Source organism: Mytilus californianus, unplaced genomic scaffold (genome assembly GCF_021869535.1).
Source record: "Mytilus californianus isolate M0D057914Y unplaced genomic scaffold, xbMytCali1.0.p SCAF_3, whole genome shotgun sequence".
In the NCBI taxonomy this organism is placed as follows: domain Eukaryota; kingdom Metazoa; phylum Mollusca; class Bivalvia; order Mytilida; family Mytilidae; genus Mytilus; species Mytilus californianus.
The window spans coordinates 49,459,822-49,486,758 of NW_026262679.1; the positions used below are offsets into that span (position 1 = coordinate 49,459,822).

Below are 26,937 nucleotides of genomic sequence, written 5' to 3' on the forward strand. Positions count from 1 at the left end.
TGAATGTTATTATAGATAGAGATAAACTGTAAACAGCAATAATGTTCAGCAAAGTACATTCTACAAATAAGTCAGCTTGACCAAAATGGTCAGTTGACCCCTTAAGGAGTTATTGCCCTTTATAGTCAATTTTTTACAATTTTCATAAATTTTGTAAATTTTTGTAAATTTTTACAAAATATTTTCCACTGTAACTACTGGGCCAAGTTTATTATAGATAGAGATAATAGTAAGGAGAAAGAATGTTCAGTAAAGTAAGATCTACAAACACATCACCATCACCAAAACACAATTTTGTCATGAATCCATCTGTGTCCTTTGTTTAATATGCACATAGACCAAGGTGAACGACACAGGCTCTTTAGAGCCTTTAGTTAATTTCGGTATTTCATTTACTGTTTTTTTTCTGCAAGCAGGTGTATCTGCTCAATTATTAGATCTTATCACTTAAATCTAGTTTGAATCTGGACGGCAAATGCCAGTAGCACTTACTTACTTACCTATATACAATTTTGAAATCTAAAATGTAAAAGTGCAACAACACTATCTACACACTTTAGATGTAGCATCGTACATATCCCCATTTATATAATTTTAAGGACAAAACAAGCAATGATTTTTTTTTTTATTCAGGAAAACATTTATTGTTATATAATATTATTATTTTATTCTCCCGGAGCTTTTTTTTCTTCCCCGGGCGCTTTTTATTTTCCCAGGGCGCTTTTTCTTTTTCCGGGCGCTTTTTAGTAGGACCGAAATATATGTTGCTTACTAAATTTCATGGAAACTTACGAAATAAAACTGATGCATCTCAAAAACTAGCATGTACATATAAATAGGTTTTTTTACGTCATGTAATTTATTTTGTATGTGCAAATACATATAAATAGTATGGTTGCTATGCCAAATCAATGTTGCTAGGTAGTTTCTAAGCAAAGTACCAGTCTGAAAATGATGCATGGACCAAAATAGCTGGTATGTATTAATAAAATGTTGTTGTCAGACACTAAATGTTACAGTTACTTGTGCAAAAACATGTGTTAAATGCCTGCAATAGCATGGTTGCTATGGAAAATATATGCTGCTTATAAGTTTTTATGTAAAATATCAATGTATAAATGATGCATCGGAAAATCTATTTAGTATGTTCGGATTATTCATTTGTGTCATGCAATTTAGGTTGTACACAATGTATGTGCAAATGCATACTTTAAATACATAAAATAGTTTGGTTGCTATGCAAAATCCATGTTGTTAGGTAGTTTCTAAGCAAAGTACCAGTCTGAAAATGATGCATATAACAAACTAGCTGGTATGTATCAATGCTATGGTGTTGTCAAACACTAAATGTAACGGTTATTTGTGCAAAAAACATGCATGAAACGCCTGCAAAAGTATGGTTGCTAAGCACAATACAATAATTTACGATGTTAAAGGAAAGAGAAAACCTTATACAGATTAAAGATGTAATGTTATTTAACATAATACACCATAAAAAAAACAGAGAAAAGTTTCTTTGACAGAAAGCAGACACAGCAAGTTTGAATTTATGAATAGGTTGCTATGCAACCATCGAGTAACGTGAACAAATAAAAGTTGATATTTTTTTTGTAGTACCTATCCAAAGGCTATAGATTGTATGAATATGAACTGGTTCTGAGAGAGCACCAAAAAATACCATTTTCATGAATTGTCCTTTCTAGAATATTTCCGGTCTGAATTTGAATCCAGACTTATACTCAAGGCAGTACACGTGCAATGACTGTTGCAATTGAAGGATTAAACTGTTAACATTTATTATACCCAGAATAGGTGGCAACTATCGAATACTACATTCAAAATGGTTTCGCCTTTTACCTATTCTGGCTTTTAGAGGTTTACAAGTAAGGTAAATGAAAATGATTAGAACAATTTCAAAATTTATGTTTTTCTAAATTAACTGTCTGGTACTTGGAAGAGACATATGAATTTTAACTTTGAAAAGAGGAATTAAGAATATTACCATAAAATATTTAATGTGAAATACCTGAACGTATAAGATGTGTGCATGCTGATTTTTATTTACGAATGATGTCCTTGTACCGATGATAAAATTTAGTAAATTTATATATGATACAGTAAATAGGTGAAATTAGGAATTACACGTAATTGCTAAACAATTCAGTAAATACCTATAATTACTAATCAATTCAGTAATTACATGTATTTACTGATTGTTTCCGAGATAAAATTGAGAATGGAAATGGGGAATGTGTCAAAGAGACAACAACCCGACCATAGAAGAACAGACAACAGCAGAAGGTCACCAACAGGTCTTCAATGCAGCGAGAAATTCCCGCAACCGGAGGCGTCTTTCAGCTTGCCCATACACAAATATATATACTAGTTCCGTGATAATGAACGCCATAATAAACTCCAAAGTGTACACAAGAAACTAAAATTAAAAATAATACAAGACTAACTTGTGGTACTGTGGATTCATTAATTGGGTACCAATTTTCGTGGATTGCAGAAAACTAGCTTTCTATGTGAATAAGTTAAATATACTTGCCTGATACAAGTAAAGGCAAGTATATTGAACTAAAATATTTACAAAAATATCTTCCTGATATTCCAAAATATCCATTTTCGTGGGTATTTGAATTCGTGGTTGTAAAACATTCTGCATGCATTTCTTTTTATTCCCATTTTACACAGGATCAGCTTTCATACAACAATCAATATATGAAAGGCTGATAAAACCCATTTTATACAGGATCAGCCTCCATACAAAAACCGTTAACAAAGCACAGGCTGATAAATCCAATTTTATACAAGATCAGCCTTCATAATAACCATGAACAAGCACAGGCTGATAAATCCCATTTTATACAAGATCAGCCTTCATGATAACCATTAACAAAGCACAGGCTGATAAATCCCATTTTCTACAAGATCAGCCTTCATAATAACCATTAACAAGTACAGGCTGATAAATCCCATTTTATACAAGATCAGCCTTCATAACACCCATTAACAAAGCACAGGCTGATAAATCCCATTTTATACAAGATCAGCCTTCATAATAACCATTAACAAGTACAGGCTGATAAATCCCATTTTATACAAGATCAGCCTTCATAACACCCATTAACAAAGCACAGGCTGATAAATCCCATTTTATACAAGATCAGCCTTCATAATAACCATTAACAAGTACAGGCTGATAAATCCCATTTTATACAAGATCAGCCTTCATAACAACCATTAACAAAGCACAGGCTGATAAATCCAATTTTATACAGGATCAGCCTTCATAACAACCATTAACAAAGCACAGGCTGATAAATCCCATTTTATACAAGATCAGCCTTCATAATAACCATTAACAATCACAGGCTGATAAATCCCATTTTATACAAGATCAGCCTCCATACAACCATTAACAAGCACAGGCTGATAAATCCAATTTTATACAGGATCAGCCTTCATAATAACCATTAACAAGCACATGCTGATAAATCCTATTTTATACAAGATCAGCCTTCATAACAACCATTAACAAAGCACAGGCTGATAAATCCCATTTTATATAGGATCAGCCTTCATAATAACCATTAACAAGTACAGGCTGATAGGTACCCAATTTGTTTTGGATCAATCTAAATAAAACTATCAACATAGGTAAGGCTGATAAACCACCATTTTATACCGGATCAACATTTGTTCAACCGTCAAAATGAGTAAATCTTAATTGTTAAATGGTGTGAAGCAGACAAAAAAGCATTAAATTTTTAATAGAAAAAATATGACAATTACAAAACATATATATAAGTATACAAATACATCAAATAAGATACAAATGATACATATATATTTAATAGTTTAAGCTGTATAGCTTATACACTTCAAAGCTATAAACATATAGATTGTGAAAGTAGACAGCTATGTCTCCTAAAGTAAATTTGAATGACAGGAAAGTTCTTATATAAACAAGTTAAATAATGTTTATCTGGTGAAAGGAAGGCACAAAGTAGTGAATACTGATGGCAATACTCTAATCTGAAGGTAAAATATAATGAATGCGGAATATGTAGTAACGTTAAATTTCCTTTACTAAACTTATTAGACTGAAACCAAATTATACAAATTATGGAATGGCAGTAAAAAAAATCTGATAGTGTGTATAGGCAGCAGTAACTAATTTATGACAATTACAAAATACAAATAAACATTTATCAAATGAACACACAAATTATACAAATCAAATAAACGTTTTTTCACTAAACAACCAGCATGCCTAAAAAAAAACCAGCATGCCATAGAAGCAAGACTTAAAAAAAAGGAATTATGATGCTGTCTAAAATATTGAAGAACATAAGTGAATACCTAAAATATGTTACAGTAAATGTAAAAATTAAAGTCCATGAAAAGACTAAAAATACCATTTTATGCTACAATTGAAAATTGCATACTTCATATATAACATATGTAATAAGTACTGTAAAATTGGCACTTAATGATGATCCATTAAGATAATGATAATTAAGGATTTTAAAAATACACATCCATTAGTCATACCTTTCTGATTACCCATTACCAATGCTATGCTAACCTAAATAGTTGACAAAATTGATCACTCATACAATCTTTTCATTTATACTATCAGTAGTGCACATAGTACCAATTTTATATATTAAGAAATAAAAATCTTTGAGGAAAAGAATAATTATATATCTTAATTGATGTATGTTTAGATATGATAATATTCTGATAAGAATATAGAGTATCCTAGTAAAATAAATGTACTTTTGTTTCATCAGTTAACTGAATAAGCTAGTTTAAAGACTACCATGAAAATAATGTCAGTTTTTTTTTTACATGTAACCAGACTGAAACCAAGTGAATTGAACTTTTAAGCAAACAGGAAGGAAATTTAAATAAGCATAATACATGACAAAAGTGTTCAGTATATTGCAAAAATCCATTGAAAAACTACACATATGAAATATTTTTTATATATTTTAGGTATAATAAATAATATACTGTACTTATATGGGACAAAGTTCTTGTACATATTTTAACTAAGCTCACAATATCCTAGAATTCCAAGTTTTATTGTGAACCAAATTAAAGTTTACCACAGAGTCGTCTGCTCTTGACCAAGGTATTTAAACTTTTGCAAGTTTACCTGTCCCAATGAATCAATTCAATAGCTATTGTTCTCTGTGTAGTTTATTCACTTGGGACATTTAAATTTCTTCCAAGAGAAATCTATCACTCATTGAATCATTTGCCTGACCAAAAAATATCTTCTTTGTATATTGAAATACATGAATAAACTCATATAAACTGCATGTGATACAGTATTTATTCAATATCAATAATATATTTTCAATCAGTTCAATATAAAAACTGATTCAGTTATAAAAAGTTTATTTCTGAATTCTTTTTTACTACAGTTTCAAAGAATTGGCATGCATGTTTTATTTTTGTTGTTCAGTTATAAATAATATATTTACGAAGACCTTCATTTAAACATTATCATTTTCAAGTTTATATTTGTGAACACACTAAAAAAGCAAATTTTGATAGGTAAAATATTGAAATTTGATCAGAAATCAACTTTTAATTTTTAAATCAGTGTTTAAATTAAACAAATTGAAAATGAGTAATTGATATTGAATAAATACAACATCATATGCAGTTTTGTGGTTCCTTATTTGTACATGTATTTTCATCATTGACAGTTCAATTTTTGTTCCGGTAAATTAATCAGTGAGTGATAGATTTCTCTTGGAAGAAATTTAAAGGTTCAATTGAATAAACTAAACAGAGAACAATAGCTATTGTATTTGTTAGATGGGACAATAGAACTTACAAAAGTTTAAATCGACAGGTAACTTGCAGGTGAATCTGTGGAAAAGTATCATTGGGTTCGCAATAAATAGCAAACCAAAATGTACCACATAGATAATAACGATCTAGATATTATACCAAACTTACTAAAACTGTACATCACGACATCAACTTTTATCTTTACATTGATAGTTCACAAAAGTTTAATACATTTTTTTAATTATTTTCAGAAGTTGTGATCTGCCTTTGACCTTCCAATCTTCAAGATTCCCATTCTGAAAATAATATATGCTATCAAATAGAAATTAAGAAACATTATACAATTATTTATGTGTCTATCTTTTCCTGAAAGACATCTATTTTCTACTGTTTTACTTAATGAGTATTTATTTCATTTGACCTTTTTACTTTGTAAAGTGATCCTATCAAGTTGTCAGTGTGAGCATGTGTAGTATTATTTCATTTCATTTCATTTATATTGCATGTGTTTGGTGTGTGTACTGCATGATAAATGCGGGATATTCAATAAAATTTATTGACGTCTTGGTGTAAATGGCCAAGCCATATGCTACTTGCATTTTTATTTGTTGAAAAGTAAAAATTGTAGTAATTATAACTAGTGCTTTCATGATGCACTTGAAAACTAAGGTATGTGAGCAGTATGGATAATGTTATATATATATATATGAAAAACAGTACCTTGAGTAAACATTCAGCATATCCAACTACAAATACGCCACAATCATTACCATTTTGCTGCTTTTGAACCTATAAAAACAAACCTCTATTATGTAAAGAATTATGAACAGAAATGGCCATTTTGCCAAGGAAATTCAAATTTTGTGATTAGCAAAATTTAAACCCATGTTAGTGTAACATGATCTGAAAAAAAATGACATTCAAATTGTTTCAGAATATCTAAACAGAAATCAATAACCATAATTGAAATTCTGCTTAAAGCAACACTTCCTTTTAACTTTTTCAGTTATTAATGTAATACAATGAAATAGCTCTAGAATTGTACAGAATGTTTATGGTTTACAGGTCTCTGCTTGCATGTACAAGAGTGTGAATATTTGTTTCAGATTTTATAGTTGTGTATCTTTGAAAGCTCTTACATCCACTTTGTTTGATTTTTGGTAGATAGTTGTCTCATTGGCAATCATTCCACAACTCTTTATTTTTATATCGTTTGTTTAAGAAAAGTTAGAGTAAATGACTATTCATTTAGATAATAGCAAGTTGTTGTCCCTTAAGGATGTACTTAGGTGAGGTTTTGGAATTCGTGACAAATGTTCGGACTCCTTGGTGTTTTTCCATACAATACAATGTAAAATATTTTGCCCCATAACACCCATTTATTTTTTCATATAAGACTTAATAGCTCATGAAAGGTGATTTACCAAAATTTTAGAAGATTCTTGATTTCTTTGTTTTGTTTTGAGACCCAAATCATACCAATGCAAATATAAGGTAAAAGTCTGAGTCAGCCTTTTAAAGCCAATTTATTTTAAATCTCAAATATCTCGAAAAGGAGGTCCATGACCTATCAATATTTTTAGCTTATTTTTGTCCTTAACGGATGCTCTCCCAGTTTATAGTATCAATTTTAATTTCTTGATTTATTAATTTTCACCTAAACTCACCTAAGTACATCCTTAAACACCTACTATTGCTCTCATGTTTTGCTTCAATCAAAAGTGGATAACTCAGGACAACAAATTTGCTATTACCCTTATAACAAGTTAGCCAATAAGCGTATATGTAACTATTTATTTCTTCCTCTGTGATGTTTTATCCTGGGTATAATTTGTCACAAGAATTTTGCTTTATATATACTACTAGTTAATTAGTTAATTGCAGTAAATACATATAAAATAGACCAAACAAAACACTTTACCTTTGCATGACTGATTTTAACTTCCTCAAATGATTTTGCATACATTGCAGCAAAGTATCTGCAAAACAGAAAAGTATAATAAAAACTTGATCTTGATTAACATAGATTTGGATATTGTTAATTGTTGATCATTGTTTATAAAGAATTTGAACAGAATCACAGACTGGTACAAATCATAACTCTGGCAAATTATAACTTAATAATTTGGCTCTGATTTTGATGAACTCATGCTTAAACTAATATGTATTCCAACTGTTTGATTTTAAAAAGTTCTTCTCCGTAATTTTTCATTTAACTCAAAATTTATTATTTGAAAATTCATCTCTTTTCAAGATGAATTTTTGTGAAAGGATTTACTCTTGCCAGGTTATCATTCTATTATCTAATCATAAGCAAACCAAATAATACTTTGAAGATTGATATTTAAAATGCTTTTTTATTGCATTTGTAAATAAATATTTTAGATTGATACGTAAAATTATCAAATGTGCAATAGTTATGATTGTGTTGTTTATGTATAGCGGCAGGTACATTTATGACAAGATGTTTATTCTATCTCTCTGTGTTTCAAATTCCTAAGATGAATGACTGATTTGTTTCTATTCAAATTGATTTATGAGATTCAAAAATCGGTATAAAACTATTTCCTTAATGAAATTTGTTCATTTATTTTTACCTTCCAAGTGATTGTGCTGTCTTCCGATAGCAACCTCCCATTGAGCACATCATGGTTACAGTGAAAGTCTTGGGGCAAAAGGAAGCCAGAATCCAGTGTGTACTAAAACATCAATCATATAATATTAACTTTAGGTATATCTAACTTAACTAGATGAATACTTTAAAATTATCTGTTTGCCTAAATTTGAATTAATCAAATGCTAAAAATTTTCCTTTGACCTTTTTACTATTTTTATTCAAGCATCAATGGAGGAGTCTTGTTATTAAGAAATGTGCACTTGTCATTCAAAATGATAAACCTGGTCTATTCAGTGATATTTTCTTTTACAAAATCCATTCAAAAATTTAAATGAATAATAAATTAAATAAGATAATACTTTTGAATATTGAGTTATGATATCAAGATGATACATCACTAAACTAACTTGTCACATATTGGGACCAATATCAACCGTTTCTCTTCAAATGCAATTCTCCGGCTATAGGCATTCACAAGATCTATATTGCATGAGTGGAGGATCAACCTAGAACTGAAATAGATTTATTTAATTATCCACATGACAACAATATTTAGAAATAAAAGAAGAATGTGTCCATGGGATACAACTAGATGCCCCAGCTTGTAATTATACCACAAATTCAGAAATTTTTCTATTTACATGGGGAAAATTTTACTTCTAAGAAAATTTAAGATTTTTTATTTTTTTATAAAACTTTTACAGATTACATAGCGCCATGCCGTAAGATCACTTTTGTTTCAGTGAAATAGTATACTTTAAGAGGCAATCTCCTGATTTTTATAATGGTTTGAAGACAAGGTAACATGTACATAACAATGTCATTGGTATTAGCAAAAATCAACAGTTCTAAATGAAGCAAAATGTCTTATTATTTTATTTTGACAGTCAAATGATAAAATCTGAGCATCAATGTAGAACTCAAGAATTGTCTTCAGTTACTTGAGTATTCAATTCATTGTCCTTGAATTTTTGATTCAGTTTAATTGATCTGGACGAGAGGATGACATTAAAAAAAATTGTCACCCTTTCAGCCATATGATAGAGTAAATAATTACCCTGTTATTAGCCAATCATGATATGGCATTTTAACGTGAAGTTTAATAAATTTAATTGCATTGCTTGTGATAAATTTAAGTATTACCCATCATCAGGACAATTTTCTTTTGCCAAGAGCTTCCTGCTGAAGACTGGATCAAATGTGTGAATACTATCTTCTGTTGCATATGTCTCTTGATGATGTCTTTAGAATACATAATCAATATATGTTAAATCATATCAATTGTATATTTTGAAAAAAGGCTGTATTTTTATTTTTACAAGGGTATATAATATTTAATTATCAAAAACAACTTTAAGTGTTAAAGTAATCTTCCTTGTCAAAATTTTTCTAACAAACAATTTATCGCTATATTCCTTTTTTTTTTTATTTATTCAAGTAACATATACTATTGAATAATGCTGATAACAAAATCCTTTCCTAATGATGAATGCTGCATATAAGCAGTATAAGTCTTGTATAGTAATCACCTTATTGCAACATAAACAATGCTGTCATCCAACCAATGACCTTTTGACAGTCTATTTATGTCTCCCTGCCAGATTTCATGGCCATATCGCTGAAAAACTCTGTTCCAATAAAATATAATAATGACATTGTTGTTATAATAACTATATGGATTAAGTGTTTATGACTTCTATATGCACAAGATTGAAAATTTTCTTTCATTTGAGAATTAGGTAATATTACAATATCTTATACATTTGTATTCACTTTTAGCTCAGCTTATAATGAAATTGCATATCACAGCTTTGTGACGTCAAACACCCAGCCTTAATTACTTTGACCATGACATATCAGTGACGTTACAATTTTTGAACTGACGTTTATTAGTTTGACCCTAACTTATCAAGTCAAAAAAAAAAAAAAAAAAAAAAAAAACACTTCAAAAAGACGCAAATATAGCCTGATAAATCAATTATCAGGTTATCTGTATATTGAGATTGTAAAATATCAGCTTCTAGTCACAAAATGAAGGCTTTCTGATCTCGTTCACTAAGCTCACTCAACAAAAAAGCTTCTTATTGTGACTGTCAGCTAATATTTTACAATATCAATATGCAGACAACCTGCTCATCGGTATTTATCCATATATTAATAGGTGATGGAAAATACATTCAATAGCAATTAAACTACTTGATATATTATGAAATGCAGGTATTTTATTGATACACCAATGGATTTTCGTGGTATACATGGTACACATCATATATATATTTTTTGAATTCTCACACTGAATCTGATTCCATTCCTGGTAAGCATCTGACATATAGAAAATGAGTGTAACAGTTTTAAATTTGCATTTTTGATTGGATGATATTAAATGAAGTATTCTAGTATGCAAAAATTGAAGTCCGCTATAACAGACCCCAAATACAAACAATAAAACAAATGACCTTAATTAGGCATATAAGAAGAGACATCTAAAAATGATGAACAAATATAATAAACAGTACAAAAGGCAATCACTGAATTAATTCCAGGCTCCTGGCATCAGATGGGCATATATATATATTTACCTTCCTAAAGATGCAATAAATTTACCATGGGAGCCATTCATAGTCTTTTAAACATGATTGATTGATTTCAACTGACAGGATGGTTGGTTATATTTTATTTGAAGTAAGTGATTTACAGCTTTATACATATTCAATAAATAAAAAAAATGCATAGTAGTACCCTTTATTATCCTCTTCCAATGTCTGGTAATTGTCTCTGATTTTGGAACGGGTACTTGGGCCATCAGCTGTAGAATATACATAAACAGGTTGTTTATCAATCTGACAGATAATCATTTCGTGTATTATGTAGACAAATAAAAAGAAAAGTGTACAGCAATGTTAATATGGAGGAATACTTGTCTTCTAATGAAAGCATAGGAATCAACCTTCTACAAGAACAATTTAAACTCTAATAAATAAAGATTAAAAGAAATGCCATTAATGTTAATAAGTAAAATAGTACGAGTTGTCTCCCATTGGAATTGAACCAACCTACAATAAATGTATTCTCCTTCAGATGAAGACTTTTATGTACCTGTTAGTGGTTAGTTAAAAGTTATATTTCCATCACCATAGGATTAAATAAGATAAAGGAAAATGTTAATAAGTAAAATAATACAAGAGTTGTCTCCCATTGGAATTGAACCAACCTACAATAAATGTATTCTCTTTCAGATGAAGACTTTTTATGTACCTGTTAGTGGTTAGTTAAAAGTCATATTTCCATCACCATAATATTAATTAACGTAAGGAAAATGTTAATAAGTAAAATAGTACAAGAGTTGTCTCCCATTGGAATTGAACAAACCTACAATAAATGTATTCTCCTTCAGATGAAGACTTTCAGGTACCACTCCAGTTAGTAAAAATAATACTTCCATTATCAGGATTAAACAACAGCCAAAATATATATACAGCATTTATAACTGATCTCTTCATGTTCAATTTTGTTTAATTCTCCTGCAATTGATGAAAAGATGAAAATGGCAAAAACACAGAATGAAGAATGTAAGGTTTATTAAAAAAATGCATTTTGTCTATACCTGTTTAATAATATCGGAAAAAGACAGAAATTACATACCTCTCCATAGATCCTTATGGGATAAGGGGTAGAAGTTGTCCCCTTTATCATGGTAGATGTGCTGCACTTCTACCCCTTGAGCACAAGGACAGGCACACAAGTAGTCATTGACCCCCTCTTCATGGTATATCACCAGCTCTTTCATTAAGTATCCTGCAGTAAACATTAATGCTGCAGGACCTATAAGGAAACAATAATTTCTTATATTTATGACTTATGTAAATGTTAGAGACAACTGCAAGGAGCACAAATAATTCCTATTTAGTAATGACAATCAATTGTCTAACTGACAAACATTTTATTACATATATAGACTGCAGCCTTTTGTTGTCCTTTCCCCTAACCCTTATAATAAATATATGTCAGTACTTTATTCTATGACCCCAGAGACTTCAACTCCATCTTTGCAAAATTTGTGTTAACCGCTCAACATTTGTATGCAGAACATATAAAAATGTAGAAATCATAAATAGTCTCACTTTATTTTTAAAAAATACAAATGTGCTATGTTGTGGATCAGATACATACTATACTTTTCCTTTGACATTAATATTTTTGAAGAAAAAAACCAAATCATATTTTTGTAAAGTAAGATACCCATTTTTTCATCTGTTAATAGGTTTTTGGCCTCCTCAATTAACAGGTCTCTGACCGTCCTGCTTTGGCTTCTGTTGTTTAGGGCCTTTTTGATGTTATCCATGTCAACTTTATGATACTACAACAAGCCACAATTCACAATTACTTTCATGGAGTTAAAAAGTTCTTTGAGCATTTTCAATAAGTTGCCATTGATTTTCCCCCAATTGTTCATATGCAAATGATGATAAACTTAAAAAAAGAGCCCAACTTTACAGGTTAATACCAATGTTATTTAGTTTTAAAATCCTTACTGATTACTTCAACTGAAATGATGAGGAATTTATCTCACAAAAATAAAGAACTCTAAAATTAAGACAAACCTGCTGTACATAATGGTCCAAGTGGGATTTTGCAAAAATGTAAACAGCAATTTTAGCAAAATCCGGAAATATATTTAGGAGGTAGAAAACACTCATTCCGCCTTCTCCTGGCACCAAAATATCCGGTCCATTATATGTCCTTGCATTTTAGAAGATAAGAAAATATTAGCAGTAGTAAGACAAGTGCATGAAACAGGTATATAAAATGCAAATTCTCCTTTGAAAATATATTTCAGAAATAACAAGTATTTTTTACAGACAGATAAAATTTGCTAACCTAACTGTTGCATATTTGAACACATTCAGATATAGAAGTGTGTACTTTATCAAATTAAAGTCCTATGAAACAAGTGATTGGTGAAAAATAATGTTTATCCAATTCTTGAACCAATGAATGTATATATCATAAACTTAGTCTTCTGTGGAAGATTTTATCATTTTTTTCACAACTATATCGTATAATCGTCATTTTTTTTCTCTCTGTCTGTTATGATTTAACAAATATGGCAGCTCATTAAATGCCGTGTTTTGATTCCAAAGTTTACTGATTGTCACCTTATAGTAAACAATCAACCAAAAAGGCATGGATATTGAGCACGTGTTTAACATGTACAATCAGATAATAGTTTATTTCAGTGACAGACCCATGCCTGTTGTGTGTACAAATTAAATAATTTTCTTCAGAAAAAAGTATATGTACATAAGTTTAATAATGAAAACTATCCATTTTGTTATAAAAAAACATATGCATAATTTTTTTTTAATTTGAGGTTTCATATGATTTTAAAAATGTATTGTTGCAATTCTTTTGGAAAAATATAAAACATGATGTTTGTCATCTATTTATCAAATCAGATGTTGGTTTTCTCTTTAAAGGGTATTTGCCGTCAATTGTTTTTATGACACAAGCATATTTTATGAAATGCATCAATATGGATGTGCTAAGTATAACCAAAAAAATGATAATATAATATTATGGTGTAAACTTCGTAACAGGCTTTGTTAAAAAAAAAAAACAGGAAAAATATATGCTTTTTTTTGGTCATCATGAACCTTTTAAATTATTCTGGTTCAGAAATTGAGGTAAATATTGAGGTAAAATATAAAAAGGGCAATACCTCAATGGTCTTTTTCTAGGCTTGAACTGTATTTCACCGCTCAACAGGCTGCAGCTTTCCAAATAGCTCAAATCTGTGTTGAAGTTTTGGGAAATGATGTGTCCAATGATATCTGTAGCATTTCTCTATAGAAACAAATTTAAAGTTTATTTTAATATTTCATTAAGATATTATAATGTTGATGTTATATGATGAATGCAGTGTCATACAAACAACCTTTCCCCACTAGAAGAAAAATGATATGACACAAAATATATTCATAAAATGTATTAAGCAGTTGTTTGTATGACAATGCATTCATCATATAAACAACTGCTTAACACATTTTACAAATATATTTTATGTCATATCATTTTTCTTCTAGAGGAGAAAGGGTTTAATTTTGAAAAAAAAATCATACTCCTGAGATGTTTTATTTTAAGATAACAAAAAACTTTATATACTCCTTAAACCTTTTCAAATAATTCCTTTATTAGATAACTGCTGGTGCCCTTTTTAAAAAAATCAATAGGAATGAATTATACCATAATAAGTAAAAAAAAATGCACTCTTATTAGGACAAGGACTGAAACAGACATCATAAACATGCTTTATGTTTTAAAGACCGCACATACAAGTTGTTATGTTTGTCGGACATATTTGTCTACATGCTGGCCACAGTGCTTTAATATATTTAACCTTGTCAATTGCTTTAGCCAATGGAGAGATCTGTTTTTCTGCTGTCTACAAAACATAAAAAAGATATGTCTCAATAATAATGGTTTATAATGTAAATAAAAACAATTATTTAAGCTAGTTTTTTTTTCATATTATCTTTTTTCAATTTTTCCAATGACAAATATCATTTTCATCTGCAGTTTTATTTCTGTATATTTGTATTGAATAATCATGGCTGATTGTCCATATCCAAAGTCAGTAATGAAATCAATTAGAATGTGCTTAAGTCAGTTTTTTTTTCATCACCAACTGTATTATCAAGGAATTTGAAACTAAGTCTGATGTTCAATTCTTACGGTTGTGTAATGTTTCAAAACTAACCTTCTATACCTAAAATTAATGCAAATAGATAGTTGAATCTGTTATTGATATATAATCAAACTTATTATTTTTTTCCTGAACAGATTCTTACATTACGCTGTACTTTTGATGCACTCTCTGCCTCTACAGTTTCTGCCTCTACAGTCTCTGCCTCTACAGTTTCTGCCTCTAGAGTTTCTGCCTCTACAGTTTCTGCCTCTACAGTTTCTGCCTCTACAGTCTCTGCCTCTACAGTTTCTGCCTCTACAGTTTCTGCCTCTATTTCTTCATTTTCAACCTACAGATTTCATAAAAATAGTATCCTTTAGATTTCTTTGAAAAAGAATATATACAGAATAAATAGTATAAAATATTTGAAAGCTGGAACTGTCGACTGATGATACCTGAAATGAACTGCTTTTTTTCCCCAAAAGAAATCTACAGGTTGTTTGCTTGAAGGAACAAATAATCATTTGTACATTTTAAGTACTATAAATTTAAACAGTTTATTTTCAGTACTGTATAATTATAGTACAATGAAATACACATAAAAAAGTAGATGTGTACACCACGCCAACGCAGTGTAACTAGACTAACCAAATCTCACCAGATTCCTAAGTTCAATGACTAACAACTCTACAAAAGTGAACTGATAAAAATCATCTTGTGGATATGCACATTTACATAGTATGTCCTCATTAACTACCAAGTGTCATGGAATTCTGTTGTGTGGTTTCAGAGGAGTTTCGATGACAAGAACAGCACTGACAGACTGTCAGATGGAGAGACAGATAGACAGACGGGTCTAAAACATTGTACCTTCTGCCTGGGGTAAATAATTATTATTAATCTCAATTTTTAATTGAAAGCTATGAATTTCAAAAATAATTTCTTACTTTATCTTGGGCATTTTCTTCATCCTTCGCTAGGAACTGCTCTTTTTTATTATCTTTTTCTTCTTCAACTCCTGTTTTAATCTAATCATATTGGCATTGATAAAATAAAATTGGAGTGATTCTCAATCTGCAGAAACTTTTTAGATTCATTATACATCTTAATTGAGATATATTCTCTTCTATTTAATATATCTCTGATGTTATGGTACTCCATATTCTTGGTCATATTGATCATTTTGTGTAAAATTAATTTTCATTTTTTTTTAAATAGATGTATCTGTAATGTTTTTTCTGACTGTAAGTGATCCTTTTTCTGTTTGGTTTTGTTTAATATACTTATATGCTTCTTCTTTTCAATCTGATATTAATAATGTTTTTTTGGAAAACATATAATAAAAAATGAAGAAATTTTAGAATAATACAGACAATTGAAGACACATACCATAAAATATTTGGACAATACATTATGCGTTTGACATTTGTGTTGTAGCAAAGCAAAGTGAAAATAAAGCTAAGTGAAAGAAAAAAATGTGATTAGACAGATAGAATGGTGGCAGATCACAGTTACATTCAAAATTAGCAGAGAAATTGACAAAGCCATTAACAAAAGTGAAAATCAGACAGCAGTACACAAAATACAGATTAAAAAATATAGAGGTGAAAAGGAAACCACCAATTACCTAGGATAACCTCACATGGTAATTAGGAGGTTAATTTAAAGTCGACATGAATATGGATTCAATGAGGTTAAATTATTGACTTGCAAGTCAATAATTCATCAGTGATGTACAATGTATTTGATTTTATTTTGACCAATTTTGATCACACAAACTGCTTATAACGAATCATTAATTAAAAATTAATCACAAATAATTTCATTATTACTTAAAGCAAAAGAACTGTTTTTATTTTTTTTGTCTAAATCATATTTTATTATAGTTTCTCAATTATCTTGTGTCATAAATGTCCAATGTTAATATTAGGTTTTAAATTTTCATGAAGTTAATTAAGTAATAATGTATGCAATTTCAATATAAAGAATAAAAATACCCTTGAATGTCCTCATGTAAAATGGTCATAAAAAATAATGTAGTGACTGAGGTACTGGAATCATAGCCTAGACAAGGAGTGATGAGAGATTAAAACTATTCTACAATTATGTACGCATGTCCAATATACAAAGAGAAAATATCAATTTAAAGTTCTAACAGTGTTGTGCAGATGTTTATATTTTGTCATGCAAGCAGAGAGGAAAGCATATACTACGAATATCTTCTTACCTATTCATTTCTGTAAATAACAATAAGAAAAACTCAAAAAGACTGTTAAAAGTATCATAGAGCGATTTAGACACTTTACACTGGTTTGTTGATGCTATCTTGCTGATTTGTTTTTACATTCTAGAGGGAAGAAGTTTTAGATATACAATTATACAGTGTCATATGACAAATGGTAATGTATCCTAAAACTATTCATCAACCTTTACTCTGTCACAGCTATGAAGATTATGTCATGGTGTCTGTTGGTGCATCTGAAATTTAGACTATTATAAACCAATTATTTTTGCTATTTACCTTACACTATCTAAATGTCAAATACCTTTAAAATGTCATATGTCTCTGGTACATTTATTGGGGTGAATCCTGCTTGTACTCCCTGGAAGAAATAGGATAAAAGGTGTAATGGTGTTTTGTTATAATTGAGCAATTTTATATGAATTTGATTAAATATACTTACCATGAAATTACATTTATTATATGGAATATGGTTGCTTTCACAACATGTTCTCATCGCAATTAACTTTAATAGGTGAATAAAAATTACATCCATAAGATGTACTCACTGAAGTCATGATAATATAATCTAAATGTAATTTCACGATAAGTATATCTAACCATATAAATTCATATAAAATCTCCTCTTGAGATTTTAAAAATAACCATTTTAGACAGTTATTTATAAAAACTAAATATTAAGGTTTAACAACACTTTTTTTCTTGGATTTATCTTCATGCTAGTTCAGCAGAATTGGAACCACCATGTGTAGATGTGCAGTTGTAACGGGTGATTTCTTTCTTGTGATATATTATCCTGGGGATAATTTGTCACAGTAATTTTTTTCAAGACATGGTATTTCACAGGTCCATTTTTCCATAGGTAGAACAAATTTGCACAATTTATCAATCAAAGGGAGGTAATTATGAGCAATTTATATTTTAAAGATATTAATATTATATTCGTGAATCTATTTGACAAAGATTTTTTCTTGAATCTTATTTTTTATATTAATGCATATAAAAAGATGACTTTAATCATGATTTAGTAATAAGACAGAAAATATTTCACAGTTAAATGCTATCCAGCTGTTTTAATTGTGTTTGTTCCTATATATTGTTATGCTATGATTCATCTGATTTCCACATAATCATTAACTACATCTCTGTCCCCAGACCCTTGCTTTTTATAATTTACCTAAATGATATTGAGATAACAGTTTTTTCTCAATGCAGACTTTCTACCTTTACTTTTTATATTTGAATTGAGATTTGAAAACAACTCACTTGTACCTGTTTTTCACTTACATTGACTTACCTGATCGTACAATTTTGCCTAACCGGTTACTCGGCTTATCGTTCGACCGATTAACCGGTTAACCGGTAGTGTTTGTTGATGGTTGAAGGCCTTATCTATAGTATCCTACACATGGATATAAGAAGATGTGGTATGACTGTCAATGTGACAACCTTCCATACAAGTTATAATACATTTCATTTTGATAATACAATGAATTGAAGTTTGTCAGTTGGTTTTATAAGGCTTGTCTGTGAAGATTCCTGGCGAGGTTTGACTTTTATAATCAAATACACTGTATCAACTACGGCGTTTGTACTAACTTCAGATTGAAAAATAAAAAAAAATTCTTGATCTCGTAGATTTTAATATGTCTGAAACCAATGATTCTATACAACTCATAGCAAAATATTTTCCTCCAGAATAAAAAGGTAACAACAACTACTTTGACATTTTTTCCACTGGATCAAATTTCACCCAGATATTATTTTGCTTTACACAGTTAGGGTTTGAAATTTTTAGAATGGCAGACTTTATTGTCCTTAACATGTAAACAAGACAAATATATAAAATATCAAAATATTCAAAATGAAAGAAACTTTACACAACATTAACAACACATCTGGAGATTTGTTGTTCAGATTTTAATTTTCAAAAGGCTGTGATTTCTTGGCAACCAGGTTTTCTGGCAATGTGGAAACAGGTTGATATCATTTATTGCTGGCAATGGTAATTATAGATTAATTTGTTTTTTCCAGATGCTTTATAAATGTTTATTTTTTTAAACAAGAAGCTTACTTTTTAAATATCTTAAAATTAGGGATGTTAAAATATATGAAATTTAATACTCAGGTACTCTGTCATGATACTTTCAAGTACTCAAGTACTCAGATAAATCTTTAACGTCCAGTGAAAAGTTTCGAATTTCGTTGGAATTTTCCATTTCAGAAACTTAATATTGATATGATGAAAGACATATGTATTGTTGCAGAACTCCAACTAAATGACTACAAAAATATAATGTGATCATTGGTTATATGTATAGCTAGCCCTTTTTTTAATGTCAAAAGAACAATGAATAACGCACCACTGTCTCTAAAAAGTAACATAATGATAGCAGTAATTGTTTGTGTGTTCTTGAACTAAATCAGAAACATGCCATATGATCATAAAGTCTGACTTCATAGACAATTCATATTAGCTGTTTCTATAGAATTAAGCATTTCATCTCTTCTTGATATTCAAAAATATCCATTTTATATTAGGACTTGTAACATCATTTGTCACCAAAATATTTGACTTCAAATTTCTTATTTGAAACGACATCTAATTATATAAACTAAACAGCAATAAAGTTTTATATAAACATTTATGACATGAAATGTTTACAAAGAAGTCTTGATTAACGAACAAAGACAAGTAGTAATTATATAAAAAAAAAATACTAAGTTTACAACTTCTTAGTTAATTATTCACGAAAGTGTTAATCTGTGTACAAACACTGTTATAAATGTCTCTTATCAGTTGCAGTAGGTTTTATGACAGGGCATTTTGATTTTAGTTTTGTCCAGAAATATGATATTAACCACAACTTTGGATGAAAGATGTTTCTAAATTTTGTTAAAAGTCCTGCACATGAAAAAATGCTATTGGAAGCTACTGGTTATGCTGGTATTTCTAAAACATGTTTTGTAGTTATGAATAAACCTAGCTGAGTCTTAGTTACTAGTATAACACACAGCAGTAGGGATAAACGAATTCACATTGTGAATATATACTATTTTTATCAGTATTACAAAGGATATTTCAAAGGGAACTAAAGTCCGGGGAAATATTTCAAGATTTATTAAAGGCAAATGAGTATCCAAATACTAAAATTGTACTCGCGTACTCTACCTTCCGCGCAAGCACTTGAGTACTCCCGTACTCGTTGCCATCTTAAAATACTTCAAAATATTATAATTTTGCTACGTGACATTAAGTTTTGTATATGTAAGATAAGATACAGTTTTTAAAATTTGAGAGTAAATGATATGAACAGACAACCAGCTAATGTTCAGTTCTGAATATAGAACTTGTTTTGTCTTTAGTCAAATTTTTGTGACAAATTCCACATTTACATTCTCTAGTCTATGTATTAGCTTCTTGCACACAATTTCTATGGTTAATTTTTAAACTTCAATTTAACATTTGCAATATAATCATGACGGTTGTTTATTTGTTAAATGTGCAGGGATGAACCCTAAATTGAATTGCCATTTCACAATGAGTGAAAAAAATTTGCCTACACATTGCTGTTTTAACAATTTCACAAAGCACTGTGAATAAGGAACTTTTACAGATGTACGTGATATAGAAATGGCAAAACATGTTGCACCAAAAACACCCTTTACCTTTATTTATTATGCAACATGAATGTAATTCACATATTTACCTCAATACAGTATTCTTTGAAGGAATCCAGGCACTTCACCATCATGTCACATGTTATGATTCTTCCAGATCCATCACCTTTATTCAATCAGTAACAAAAGTTAATATTGGTATTGTTATTCATTCCCTCATTCAACATTATTTCATAAACTATAATAAAAATTTTCCACAGAGGAAAATTGTAGAAATTACAAATTTGCAAATTGGAACAAATTAGTACTTTATTTTCAACTTGAGGCTCTCAAGAGCCTATGTTGCTCACCTTTATGTACTGCTGTTTTTTTTTATTTCATGTGAAATAAGGTTAAAATCATAATTAACAGTTTAAAATACTATAGATTATTAGATATTATTAGATACTATAATAATATTCAAGATAATTACCGAAATCAGCAGAAGTTGTCCGGAAATTTCAGGGCAGATAAATCTAAAACCTGATGAACTTATGCAACAAATGTCCGATCGCTCTAAATACTACAGTTTCGGAGATATAAGCTGAAAACTGCATTTAACTCTATGTTATATTTTTAGCCATGTCCACCAGGGGATCATCAGACACATTTTTTAAAGTAGATACTTCAATGATGATTGTGGCTAAGTGTGGTTTCAGAAGATAAGATTTTTGTAAAAGTTAATCACAACAAACCACAATGATGACTGACGTCAAGTCATGAGAAAAGTAACTTAACTATGTGTCAAAAACAATGAGATGGCACAAATTTATAATACATGTAATAGCAAAACTGTTGTAATGATTCTTACAAACTCATACACCTTATATAATGTTAATTTAAGAAATATGGTTTATAGTAATATCACATTTTCAAACCTTTTCTCTTAGAGTGGGACACAAAAGGTATACCCTCTGGCCAGTATGGTGGTCTGTTTTCAACCTTGTAAGTTGATCTCTCACCTGCTCCTATCAAATTAAATATTTTTTTTCTTAATAAAAATGCTAAATGTAAATTCACTTTTACAAATTGTGACTAATTGTGACTTGGATGGAGAGGTGTCTCATTGGCACTCATACCACATCTTTTCATATCTAGCAAAATGAAAGCTCAATAAAATGGAATCAGGTTTTTCATTTCAAATACAAAAGCTATTACTATAATATATGAGCCATATTGTAGGGAAGGCTTAATACAAATAATATGTAGAAATGGATCATAAAGTATTATTAACTTCCTCCTCACGTACAATTTACAAGAGTACTCCAATTGTATTTTATTGAAATTCATGAAAAGAATTATACTAATTCAATTAAGCTTTTAGTTATGTTAAATGGTATTGAAAGCATTAAACCATGTGTATATTTTTAGAAGAAGACATTCCATGCTTTATACAAAATGTGTCTTGCTCAATATTTTAGCACACCCATAACATAACAAAATGAAGCATTAAAAGATAGACTAAACTATTGAAATTTAGAATTGTAAAATTTGTGTAGAAAATATATCAAAATAAAATTTATAAAAATCAAAAGGGAGCTGATGTCAATAGATATAAACAATTATCCAAAATTTCTTGCAAGTTTGTAAAAGCATTCTTGAGTTGTTGTCCAAAATCTGGATAAATCGCCAATTTTTTATTAATGTATAAAACCCCATAGCTCTGAAACTATAATCTTAAATTTATAAAAAAACGAAAGGGAGCCCACGTCAATATATACAAATAATTCACCAAATTTTTATGCAAATTGGTTAATGCATTTTTTAGTTATTGTCCCACATGTTGACAACAGAAGGACAGACGGAACGACAGACAGACAGACAACAGTATAACATAATACGTCCTGGAAACAGGCTTATAAAAATCAAAGATGCTTTTAAATAATATTTCAGTATTTACAGATGTTATGTGATAATTATTTTCTGAAAATTATTAGACATAGACAATAATAGTGTACTGACTTGATATATCAACAAATATAAGGATGAGGCTTAGAAATGAGGAAATACGAGGCACTGTCAAGCTTTTTCTTTGATTCATGCTAACTCCTTATATCACTGATGTGTCAAGTTAATACACTTTTAATGTTTTTATACTACAATCTACCAATTGTTGTTTATTGAGTTATTGTTAATAAATTTAAATTTTGGGAAAATCTGTCTTTAAAAAGGCCTCCCATTGGGTGGAGAAATGAACAACATTATCTGTTGAAAACAATCGTAGGTGAATTCGCTTTAGTATGGACTAAAGATATCGACAATAAGCATAAAACTTAACGAATTTTAGGTTTTAAACAAAAATATTTACAAGTGAAATATGTTTTATTCAACAATTGTAAAATAAATAAGTTTGAGTCGTTCCACGCCACAGTCTGAAGGGGGTTGTCATGAATATTAAATATATTTCTGGCTATACTATTTAAATATTCATGAGGAAAAGTGATATTGGGTCAGTGACTGTATATGACAAAGAAATATACAGTCAACACAACATTGACTGCTCAAATAGAACGAGTGCAGTATAAATGTAAATACTTATCTTTTGAACTAATTTATTTGTAAATGTTTAAACATATATTTCAGGATTTTTAATACCCATTGAGTATAAGGTTTAATTTGATCATTATGAATTCTAACTATGGTAAAAGCATGCAAAGTAAAAACTAGAAATATTACCTTTATTAAAACTTAGTTGAGAGTAGCTCTGTCTAAGAGTGTTGATATTGACATTATTAAAATCAATATCAAGATCAATATTTCTCATGTCTATTGTGGGCTTGTCATCTGAATAATAGCAAATAAACAAATAAATTAAAATTATGCTTCATATAAAATTTTCTTTATTCATCAAGAAATGACTAATGTAAACTGCTACTAGACTAGAGAAGTAATTAATTTCTTAGCAATTAAAATATTTATTACACAAAAGCAGTAAATATGAGACTGTAAAACGTTAGAATAGTTGTGTCCCACTAGAATTGAACCAACCTACAATAAATGTATTCTCCTTCAGATGAAGACTTTTTATGTACCTGTTAGTGGTTAGTTTAAAGTCATCTTTCCATCACCAGAGGATTAAATAACATAAAGGAAAATGTTAATAAGTAAAATAGTACAAGAGTTGTCTCCAATTGGAATTGAACCAACCTACAATAAATGTATTCTCCTTCAGATGAAGACTTTTTATGTACCTGTTAGTGGTTAGTTTAAAGTCATCTTTCCATCACCAGAGGATTAAATAACATAAAGGAAAATGTTAATAAGTAAAATAGTACAAGAGTTGTCTCCAATTGGAATTGAACCAACCTACAATAAATGTATTCTCCTTCAGATGAAGACTTTTTATGTACCTGTTAGTAAAAATAATATTTCCATCACCATAGGATTAGTTAACAGCAGGAAAATGTTTATTAGAAAAATTGTACATGAGTTGTCTCCTATTTGAATTGAACCAAACTACTAATTTTTATCTACATGTAAGTAAAAAAAAAAATTCAATCAATAATCAGGGAATAAATTACAACAGGAAAATGTTAATAAGGAATTAGTAAACGATTTGTTTCTCATGAGAATTAAACCATTAGATAAAAACATCAGATGCATACTGATAATATATTAGGGACGACATCAAAAAATCAATGAAGGATAAAAAAATTAATTCAAATAGTTGGGGAATGGGGGTCAAAATTGCTGCAAGTTTTGTTTAATTGACATCGATTTTATGTATATGGGTAAAGCCAAAAAGGTGCTCCAAATTGGTCAAATAACCATCTGAAGCTTAAATCCCAATTTTAAAATATTTAATATATGTTATTTGATTACAACTTGTTATTGAGCATCAGTGACATGATGAAGTAGAAGATTTGATAAATATCAAATATCCGCTAATTCAATGTGTCTTGTTATTGAAGTTTGTCAAACGTAGATCTGTACGTTCCTGTGTCCCAAGCGTGACATGGAAACCCCCTTCTAACAAAAAATATACCTGGTTGCTTTTATGGGCAAAAGAAAAACGGAAAGAAAGTTAAATCGTCAGAAAAGTGTTGTTGCACTATAAATACGTCAAAGTTTTGCGTGAAATGCAGTAAAATTAATCAAAGAAACGATAATTTCGACAGGGTTAGTAATGTTATATTGACAATAGACTACTATGGTAAAAATAACGCACGGGGTTTTCCGCGATATCGTCATCTGCGGAACATTTGATTGGTTCCTGTCATATTCATGCGCCGTCGTATCTCGGCTGTTTCAAATAGTTCTAATTTTGGTTTCGTATTCCGTTTTATGAGAAGCATAGAATGGCAAGTTTGTAATGTCAAAATAACGTATAATGTACGTAAATGTTTATTCCTTATTATTAACGGAAAGAGTTTATCCAGGGAGAAAAAAATACTTTGTTTCATTTCAAAATTGCTATATATACGAAACTAAATGTAAGCATCACTATCATTCATGGATGAAAATGGAAGAAGAACTCGATGGTAAGTTTTTAGCAAAATGTCAAACTAATAACGACCAGGGCGTCAAACAAAGTATAACGACCAAACCATTCTGTCAAATTGACACTGTTTTATATAATTTTTGCCAAAATAATATGCTTAGAATGATAAGAACTAACGAATATAACGCATTCAAGCACCCAAGTCAAACCATTCGTTCACTTTTTACGGTAACATCGATATGACCGTTACTTGACCAATTTTGTCAACCCAGTCAATATAACACCTAGGATGTAGATGATCTTTGTAGAGATATACTGCACCATTCTTTTCATTTAACTTCTATTTCAACTTACAGATAATAAAGGGGGAAAGTTAATATACATTTAAAAAGGGTGAAGTAATTTTCAGTGCTTTTTCACAGGGTGTTAGTTGACAATTATATGCATAGTCAATATAACCAGGGTCATTAAGAGAGTTAGTTGACACCTTAATGTAAGGGTCAATATAACTCCTACTCCCTCAGTAGTCCTAAAGCTACTATTACTACTGAAATATGTTGACTTTGGCTTTTAGCCTACAAATCTCTTGTACAATAAAAAAATTAAGCCTTTTAATGAAATTGTAAGCATATTTCCTGCTTCTTTGAAAATGAGCATAAGTTGTCAACTAAAGGATTCAAGTCAATATAACCATGGTCCAAAAGAGAGTTAGTTGACACATTAATTTTATAGATACAGCCTTTTATCAAAAGAACATCAACAATAAACAAGAAAACAGAAAATTGTCACAAGACTATAACATGCAAGTTTCTGTCTTGAGACGGTGCAACAAGTTTGTTTTTAAGCACTCAACCTCCCCATACCCTTGAATTTGACAATAAAAACATGAATGTAGACACAATGCAAATCAATGTGAAGTGGTACTTATTTCCAATGCTGTTTTCAACATGGATAACATACAACAACATAAACATAAGAAGATGTGGTATTATTGCCAAAGAAACAACTCTCCACCTAAGACCTAAAGAAGTAAAAAAAAAACAATAGCCTATAAGGTCACGTTATGGCCTTCAACATGGAGCCTTGACTCACATTTTCATTCATTTCAATTTAAAATCATGTATAAAACTATTGTAACTTTATTTATTTGCTTTTCAGATCTTTGAGATAAATCAACTGAGTATGAACAGTGGAATAGACAGCAGAATGAACTTTAAAATGTTTTTAATTTGTTTAAATAAATGATTTATGGTTTGATTCTTGAATAGTGGTTTAATTATTAGTATTGTCATACATTAATCATGTTAATGTGTTTTATACTTTACTTTCAAAAGTGTTGATTTAATAAGCTCTTGAAAAAAAACTGTTGAAAACAGTTGATCAATAAAGTCACCATCTGACATAGCCAAGAGTATCATAACTGTACATATTAAATGAGCAACCTTTGACCAAAGTACAAAGTCAGTTCAAGTGAG

The 26,937-nt window shown here is 29.7% G+C and overlaps 1 protein-coding gene and 1 long non-coding RNA gene across 3 annotated transcripts; one reads left to right on the plus strand and one right to left on the minus strand.

The window, feature by feature from the left end:
• Positions 1 to 5,263: 5,263 nt before the first annotated feature.
• On the minus strand, positions 5,264 to 16,155 carry LOC127734780 (sentrin-specific protease 1-like). 2 transcript variants are annotated; one of them, XM_052244782.1, is made up of 16 exons: positions 16,067 to 16,155; positions 15,283 to 15,468; positions 14,832 to 14,876; positions 14,154 to 14,278; positions 13,036 to 13,174; positions 12,674 to 12,791; positions 12,077 to 12,256; positions 11,174 to 11,240; positions 10,727 to 10,756; positions 9,964 to 10,062; positions 9,578 to 9,676; positions 8,842 to 8,946; positions 8,415 to 8,516; positions 7,739 to 7,796; positions 6,538 to 6,606; positions 5,264 to 6,113 (listed from the first exon to the last, which is right to left on the minus strand). In XM_052244782.1, exons 5-16 carry the CDS (start codon positions 13,129 to 13,131, stop codon positions 6,042 to 6,044), a joined length of 1,095 nt encoding a protein of 364 aa, XP_052100742.1. In that variant the 5' UTR covers positions 13,132 to 13,174; positions 14,154 to 14,278; positions 14,832 to 14,876; positions 15,283 to 15,468; positions 16,067 to 16,155; the 3' UTR covers positions 5,264 to 6,041. The 2 variants fall into 2 exon arrangements, with proteins under 2 accessions (XP_052100742.1, XP_052100743.1); XM_052244783.1 differs by lacking the exons at positions 14,832 to 14,876; positions 15,283 to 15,468; positions 16,067 to 16,155 and having other exon boundaries at positions 14,154 to 14,388.
• An 8,590-nt stretch (positions 16,156 to 24,745) lies between these two features.
• On the plus strand, positions 24,746 to 26,727 carry LOC127734797 (uncharacterized). Its single transcript, XR_007997763.1, has 2 exons — positions 24,746 to 25,502; positions 26,621 to 26,727. It is a non-coding gene; the product is annotated as an uncharacterized LOC127734797 (long non-coding RNA).
• Positions 26,728 to 26,937: the final 210 nt, after the last annotated feature.

Bases quoted from the DNA above. Each gene is read 5' to 3' on its own strand.
- LOC127734780 (XM_052244782.1), bottom strand. From the start codon at position 13,131: ATGAGTGTTTTCTACCTCCTAAATATATTTCCGGATTTTGCTAAAATT. The intron at 8,947-9,577 runs GTAATACTTAAA...AATCTATTTCAG, and splicing joins GAAAATTGTCCTGATGATGG to TTCTAGGTTGATCCTCCACT. The intron at 6,607-7,738 runs GTAAAGTGTTTT...TTGTTTTTATAG, and splicing joins TTAAAATCAGTCATGCAAAG to GTTCAAAAGCAGCAAAATGG.